Source organism: Phoenix dactylifera, chromosome 15, assembly GCF_009389715.1.
Source record: "Phoenix dactylifera cultivar Barhee BC4 chromosome 15, palm_55x_up_171113_PBpolish2nd_filt_p, whole genome shotgun sequence".
NCBI classification, from domain to species: domain Eukaryota; kingdom Viridiplantae; phylum Streptophyta; class Magnoliopsida; order Arecales; family Arecaceae; genus Phoenix; species Phoenix dactylifera.
In genome coordinates, this window is record NC_052406.1 from 3,563,631 (window position 1) to 3,571,785 (window position 8,155).

Here is an 8,155-nt window from a genome sequence, read left to right on the forward strand (position 1 = left end):
TATTTAGTCCGCATATTGGTTATGCATTGAGTAGATATTGGATACATATATAACTATATAGGGCTAAAGAACCCAAATATTATTTCTAGCTAGATTTTTTAAATAAAATCCTAGATTGTCCATAGTCCATATGGATTTGGGTACACTGTAACACGGGCCCTTTTGATGTTAACCACAGGCTGACTAGCTATGCAGGTACATATTGGGATAAGGAAACCAAATAATATTTTCTGGTTAGTTTTTTTGGGGTGAAATCCTAGATTGTTACATTAAGTATTTGAAAAGATAGTAGATAGTTGGCATGAGAGTCTCATCTGCTACTTTAGTGCTTGTTGATTATCATATTAATATAGAGTTGCTAAAAATTACTAATAAGAAAAAAAAGGAAGTAGTGAGACTGCATTACTTTCGAAATGCGTGGACGTCGATTAAATCAGGAAACCGTATGCCCCACGCCCGGATGGCTCTGTGTGGATATGCTTTCTTTCCATCAGACTGAGATGGTGTTGGGGTGACGTACTCACACGTGGATGGCCGAGTAGGATTTTTCACGGGTTGGGGAGGGCATGCAAAAACTTGCGATCCGCATCGAACATTCCTTGGTGGAAGGAGGGCCCAGTGGGGGTTGCTACGCGGGTGGGGTTCTGCCCCTCCCCCTCCTATTTATCACCCAAAAAAAAGCTTTTTTTATATAATTAATTATTTTTAATAATCGTTATATTATTTGCGGTGCCTGTTTTTAAGACTCACGCAGCCACGCGGCCCACGCTGGATGCACATAAAAAGTATGCGTACGAGACCCATCTACAGATCCGCGCTCCACTCTTATGATCTCTTCTCTTGGACCTGATCCTCGAATGGTCCAATAACCGTCAGATCTAGCATTACTTATTTATCAGGGGTTCCGACAATGTTTGTCATTATGGCGACATCGAAGCAACATCTTAGGCACCATTCTTAACTGGATAAGCCTTGCTGACCCATCCGCCCGTCACCTCTCCCAGAATTTCCACGACGATACCCACATGATTCACTCCACGTGTCCCATTCAAACATCCGATCTGCCCTCGCTGAAAAAGATATCCACTCGCGTTGCACCGACAGCGGAGCACCCCAATCCCCTTCTCCCCATTTCTTTCTCGCCTCATCCTCGCTCCGCCTTGTGCCGGTATACCGGTATACCCTCTTGCCCCGCCGTCTTCCCGCCGTACATTATTATGTCACTTCGGAAACGGAAGCGTGTTGGGAGCAGCGGACGCCTCTCCTCCTCCGACGGAACCCTAACGGAAGAGTCCTCCCCCTCCCAGCCGTCGCCCCCCCTCCACCCCGCCTCCAGCCTTGGCGGCTTCAACGACCCGGCCACCGCCGACGTCCTCCTCCTCCTCCAGCCGGACGACCCCGATTCCTTCCAGTCGCTCGAGCTCCACCTCCACTCCGCCGCGCTCCGCCGCTCCCGCTACTTCTCCGCCCTCCTCTCCGACCGATGGCACCACCCCGACCCCGGCGGAGACGGGATCCGGCAGCTTTTCCTCAAGATCTCCCCTGCCGGCGACCTACGCTGCCCCCCATTCGACGCCTACGTCGCCGTCCTCCGCCTCCTTCACACCCTCGACTTCGCCGGCGCGATCCGCTCGGTAGCCGACGCCCTGGAGATGCTTCCGGTGGCGCTGGAGCTCCTCTTCGATGACTGTGTCCGGGCCTGTGTCCGGTTCCTCGAGGCCGTGCCGTGGACCGAGGAGGAGGAGGAGGGGATCCTCAGCGTGATCCCCTTCCTTCGCGAAGAAGAATCCCGAGATCTCCTTGCTAGGGTTTCTCCGAAGGCGGCCGCCGGAGACTGGAATTGCACGTCGGAGGGGATGCTCTGCGGCTTGATCCATTCGGCGATCCATGGCCATCCGAACGTGGCCACCGTGAAGGCCTTCGTGGCGAAGCTACTGAGAGATTACTCCTCTCGGGATTCGGTGCGGAGGGTGCTGGACCAAGCCTTCTTGTTGGGCTTGGACACGGTGAAGGAGTTGCTAGGGAAGTATGCGAGGCCGGATTTCAGGATGGCAGGGGATAACGATGAGAGGGAGGCGATTCAGAGGCTTAATCTGCACGCGACCATGGTGAATGTGAAGCACCTGCATTGGCTGGTGGAGAGGATGATCGAGCTGAGGGTGGCTGACACAGCGGTGAAAGAGTGGAGTGAGCAGACTGCGCTTGCTGCTGACTTGCAGAAGACTTTCAGGGATGATGCATGGAAGAACATAGCTCCGGGACTGCCGACGCTCGTTGCAAGGTGCACTTGCCGGCTTGCCAATTCAGTTGCTTCTGGGTCTACTTTGGCTCCTGGGCAGGTTTGATCTTGGAAATCCTTGTGACATTACTTTATGCTTTTATTTTGAAGAAAGATTAATAATGCAAAACAAGTCCAGTAGCATAGGAGAGATGAAATTAGATATGGGAACTCAAGCAAGGTTAGGAATGAATTTGATAGAGACGATAGTATAGAGTTGGAAAAGAGATGGGCCGGACTATAGAGGCTTGAATGAATGAAGTGAAATGTAAATCTGAAGAAACTTTTTATTTTGGGGACTTAGCTTTAGATAAGAACTGATGCTAGGAGCAATCAATATAACCTACCAACCCCAAGCAGATAGGGCAAGGTTTCTTGCTTATATCAATGTGAAAGAGAAAGAGTTATTTTTTTTTTGTGTGTAAAAATTGATATTCTTGCTGTTTGGACGTGAATTATGCAATTCCAATCATTTTATTTTGCCCCTTTATTTGGAGAAGATTGGTCATCATCAACTTATTTCTCACCATGGGTTTCTGCACTGTTTATTGAATTGTTGAATAGAGGGCTAAGCTACTTTTACTATATCATGGTATCATAATTTAACAAATAAAATTATCAATAAGAAATAAACATGTTATAGTACTTGGGAATATACTGAATTTACTGTTCCTTCTCTCGGGTATTCTTGAGACTATTTGGAGATAATGGTATATAAAACTTAATGTAAGATTTTAGTGCACCATCAAATGCATTCGTCCTATTGACTGGGTAAAATCCCTGCTAATTATACTATAAGATAGTTATCTTCCAACACAATGACAGGAGCCAACATGAATTCTAAAAGTTGCTCTAACAATATATGGAAAAGGGACATGGTAATAACAGAGGCTAGGATTAATCTTTTAATAAAGCTTTCTTTAACATTGTTCTTGCTGTAGCTTAAAAACATTTTATGTTAAATGGTGAGACGAGGACACCAAATGGGTAGTAAATGAAAGGAACTATGAGATTCTTGTTTTATAATGTGGTTCTGTAAAGTTAACAACACAGAGGAAAGACAAAATGTTGTTCAGCAATCCCCAGTTTTGGGGGCTGGGGGCAGTCAATAGACAGCCCTACTTAAGACTTTTTCTTAATGAGGGACGAAAAGAGAGGGGCTGTAAGGGTAAAGAAAACTGCAATTAAAAGGATAAACCTTTCCTTTTTTAACTCAAAAGTGAAATGCTGTTGACTCAAATTGCACAGTTGGAGCTTCGTGGAGCTTTGTTCTTAAAACCAACACCAATCCTTGTGACTTCATTGGCTCTCATACAATTACACTAAAGTTACTTAGAAATTAGTCTTATTTAAACACAATCATCTAGAGTCCTACTTTCCTAATCATAAGTGTGATCTCAGATGACTTGGGATTATGCAAGTCAAAAACTTCATTTGTTTATTACTTGCTACGAGTTAACCAGCCAGGATAGGTTGCTTTTATTTATCTTCTTCCTTATTGTCTTTTCTAACAAGCCGTAATTTGAGTAGTGCTTCTAATTTATGTCTACCAAGAGTTTTTTGTTTTCAAAGTAAAGGGCTAATGCATTGCTTCTTAGTTACAAAAGGTGCCCCCCATTATGTGGATGATGTTGATAAATCCATAGAAAAGTTATTTTTCTCAAAGACCTCAGTAGAGGCTTACAAAAATGTCCTATAGAAATTTTACAGACACCCTAAAGACAAGCTAAATCTAGACCGACTGCCAACTATAGTACTCTTCTGGCACTGATCTTAGTGTATTTAGTGGGAAAACTGTAGATCTACTAAGAAATTCTGTGTCACACAACAAGATGATCTAGTTACCATTTTCCCATCTTGGCTGTGGATAATTCACCATGACATTGTTGGTTTGATACAATTTAGGGGCCTATATTGATTTTTTTCCCCAGCAGGTAGGAAATTTGATGATGCTGACCCATGAACAATAACAAGTTTGCTAATGTAGAACTTTTAGATTTTAGATCTTGCATGTTTTAATTTATCGACAAATATCTTACAGTTTCATCACATGCACATGTCCTTTCTAACTTCAACATCTTTTATTTGAACCAAAGTAAGTTTGAGCAGTTGCATTTGTTGCATCCTCCATGTCATCTTTGAAAAAGTATCTTGAGCATCTTTGGTGAAGTTACCATCTTCCATTGGACTAAAACACTCTGAATTTCATACCAAGAGTTCTAATTTTCCACAAAGCTTAAACCACATGACTAACCTTCCATCATTTTCCTTTATAGGTATTTGTGATGCCATCTTGAAAATTTTTGCAATGTCTTCGTGCTGCTGAGTATTTTGTTTTCTTGTTCACTCCCCTTGCACAATATTGACAAATTTCCTTCAAGTGCCAGTGAAGTCTAACCTTTTCACACACTTGAAACACTTGATCTTTTTTAGCAAAAAGGTTTCAATGTTTTACTCTTTCTCATTGACACCCCAAGGATATTACTAGAATTGCTTCAACATGATTCAGATTGCTTTGACTGATGTCAGCTAACCAGGATTTGCTGTCCAATTCCAAACATCTCATGATCATAGGTTTCCTTTGGCTGTCTGCATCTTCATCTCTTTTTATTTTGGTTTTCAAGTGATGTTTGTCTCTATGTATGGTGGAAAGCTGCTTCCTCCAATCATTGAAATTTGTCCAACTGTGGGCCTCCTGTTGTAAGTTCTTCTTCTGTCTTGCATCTTTCTTTAAGTGGGAGCTCTTACTAGTCTGCAGGGCCAATATGGTCTTAGTGAAATAATCTAGGGACTCAAATTTGCAAGCATACATGTCTAGAACCTAGTTCAATTTGTTCGTGTCTATTTATATGGTTTGTGCTTTTTCTTCTAAAGAATGTACTTTCTTGTATAGTGCTTGATATAGCCTCTCTTTTTTAAAATTATGATGCTGATCACCATGCATGCATGTGATTGATTCCCTATGTTTTGAAAATCCATATTATCATATTAAGAGAAGATTTGATTGAAGCAGAAAGTGGACTGAATGATTTTTTTTTTTATCCTGATTGAATAATTAACTGATCACTTAATAGAAAGTCATGAAGCATATTAAAATTTTAATAATATAAGAGTTCTAGCCATTAATTTTCAAGCTTATACTGAATATGTTATGTTCAGATCCATTAGTATTTTTATATGTGCTTTTTCTGCTAGTCTCCTGGCGGTATACAGCATTGACATTTTTATCATCTAACACATAGCACTTATTTTTTGTTGCATAAACAAATTACTTTAAATTTCCTCTTTTGGTTTGGTGGGGGTGCCCTATTTTAGCTGCCACTGTGACCAAATGCCAAATGATATGGCATGCTCTGATGGTTGCACCATTAGCTAACCCATACCGTACTGAGGTTAAGTTGTGAAGCTTTGTCAGTGAAGGTTGTAAGTGTTCTCTTCCATGTCTGAGTAGTGAAGTAGCCCAGCACTTACAGTTGATGCTCTAGAAGTGATATTAATTAAAGAATTGTTGTCCACCTGGAATTTTCAAGTCCAAGCTTGATAGTGGCGTTTAATTTGTTTGGAGTGCATGTATGGGTATCTATATGCATATATGGACATTTATTTATATCTAATGATATTCATCACATAATGGCACATTCATGTAACCATAATTACATATAATAACTTTCTTATTTATGTAGTTCGATACCGACTTATATTTGACCATTTTTTTGATGGCTAAATCATGCTAAGCTTTCCAAATTTATTCCTTCAGCTTCCATCTAGGTAACTTGAGGATAATTTTTGGTTCTTTTTTAGGAAACATGCCCCTTTCCTTGCAACTTTACTACATACTTGTATTCTATCTGCTTATGACTTTGCAATTACTACTTTGTACTTCAACCTATGGATGGTGCCCAAAAGATTCATTTATTATTCTATTGAACTATACTTAATTGAGTAATAACAAGACTTCCTCAATTATGTGGTCTTCATTGTGCTCATCTTGTACACAGATGAGGGACTGCTGCTCATAGTCAGCTTATGACAATTGCACAACCTGATAGATTTTGTCTTCAGGAAGCTATGGAAAAGAGAGAGACTAGTGATCAATGTTTATGGCAGGCATCATGTGTGTTATAAACTATACAAGTAATATTATAATGCACTTTGATGCTGGGCTATTATATGTGAATATTTGTAACGCAAGCTTGCATGGTGCCACACATGTATGTCTGTTCGTGCATGTTTGCATGTAAATAAGTTTGTATATGATCTCTTTGTATAGTAATGTTGCTTATTTGCTGGTCGATTCAAGCTCAAGTCATGTACTTATAGTTCCATTTCCTCTCTGGTTTCCACAATTCTTTGGATGACGTGATGCTATTATGTTTGTAGAGTTTCTTTGTAGGCACTTTTTTGGGTATAGTACGAGTCTAGTAGGCAAGCATTCATGTGTAACCATATCTATTCCTTGTTTAAGTATGTTATTATTGAATAGAAAATCCTGGTATGCTAACCATTAAGTTTCTTAGTGTTAACTCAATGTCTGTCCTTTATGTTACTTGAAAATTTTAAATTGTTAATGCTTGTCCAGTAATTATCAAATCTGTTCACATACTTTTATGGTATTTCATTGACAGCCTGATGCCACTTGTTCAACAATTTTCATATTCAAGCTTGGGAGAGGCATTAAGGAATTACTGATTAAGAACTAATTAGTATCATTTATGTCATGGAGATGCCCTTTAGCTTAAATTAGAAAAAAATTTGGATTATAAGTTTTCTGGTTTTAAAATTTTAATTGCTGACTTACCACCAGCTAAGCTATGCTTGAGCTGACAATTTTACATCATTAGCAGTATAAGGTTCTTAGTATTAGCGTTTCATATTCTCAGGTGAGGATGAAGTTTGTGAAAAACTGGCTTCCAGTGTTGAATGTCTGCAGGGATGTAGCTTCGCCGATGCCAACTGGTCATAAATCAGTTTTCCAGGAACTGGAAGAGACATTTCTGAGGATTATATCAACACTGCCCATGTCATATGCTCAAGAATTGCTGCAGCAGTGCCTCAGTTTCTCGACTCGCAATGTTGATGATTGCCCCCACCTGACCTCAGCATTCCAGACCTGGTTCAGGCGTGCAAACAGGCCGCCACATGATCGCATTGCTAGTTGAACTACTTGACCATTAATACATAGCTCTGAAAAAGATCGGTTCAAGTTGATATGCCTGTCTGGGTGGGCTGATGTTATCTTTAGCTGCCCCAACCGAAAACTTGTGCATATTGTATCATCCTACTTGCTCCCTTTATGTTGATCAAGATGCATATCGATCAATCTTTACCTGTCAAATATTTGTACATGGCCCTCCTCTGCGAGACTCAAAACTGATATGGATAGTTCTGTTTGTTTGTGAATGAGTACTTGTATAGAACTATGCCAAGGTAATGCATATTCGAGATAATGGAACTGTACATAGTGTGGCAATTCAGCGAACTACGTAAAACTAGATCTGAATGCTTCAATGCCATTCATCTCTATGTATTCTGCTTGCAGTGCATATAAGATTTTGTTCTCAAGTAGAAAGTTATTAACTCCATTTCCAATTGCCTGTAGCTTGAGAAATCTATATCTTGCACCCTTATTTGCCTTGGAGTTCTGCATTCCAAATCCGAAACCATCGTTCTGTCTTGAATCCTCGTGGACAGAGATGCTGCCGTTCCCCTTTTTCTTTGCTAGCTTTTATTCAGATGAAACAGAGAAGACATGCTTAAAGAACCTGTATTAACAACTTAAGCATCTATATTATGAAGACTAACATAGTATCGATTCCATCTAGGGCTGGAAGTGGGCTCGGGCCGGCCCGAAGCCCATCGGGCTGGGCCGCCTGCGGG

At 40.8% G+C, this 8,155-nt stretch overlaps 1 protein-coding gene across 3 annotated transcripts; it reads left to right on the top strand.

Moving 5' to 3' along the window:
* The first annotated feature begins 1,070 nt into the window (after positions 1–1,070).
* Positions 1,071–7,801, top strand: LOC103704297 (BTB/POZ domain-containing protein At1g63850-like). Of its 3 annotated transcripts, none has more exons than XM_039134132.1 (2): positions 1,071–2,339; positions 6,277–7,152. In XM_039134132.1, exons 1-2 carry the CDS (start codon positions 1,218–1,220, stop codon positions 6,295–6,297), a joined length of 1,143 nt encoding a protein of 380 aa, XP_038990060.1. In that variant the 5' UTR covers positions 1,071–1,217; the 3' UTR covers positions 6,298–7,152. The 3 variants fall into 3 exon arrangements, with proteins under 3 accessions (XP_038990060.1, XP_038990061.1, XP_008785748.2); XM_039134133.1 differs by lacking the exon at positions 6,277–7,152 and adding an exon at positions 7,193–7,801 and having other exon boundaries at positions 1,073–2,339; XM_008787526.4 differs by lacking the exon at positions 6,277–7,152 and adding an exon at positions 7,159–7,795 and having other exon boundaries at positions 1,088–2,339.
* The last annotated feature ends 354 nt before the right edge of the window (positions 7,802–8,155 follow it).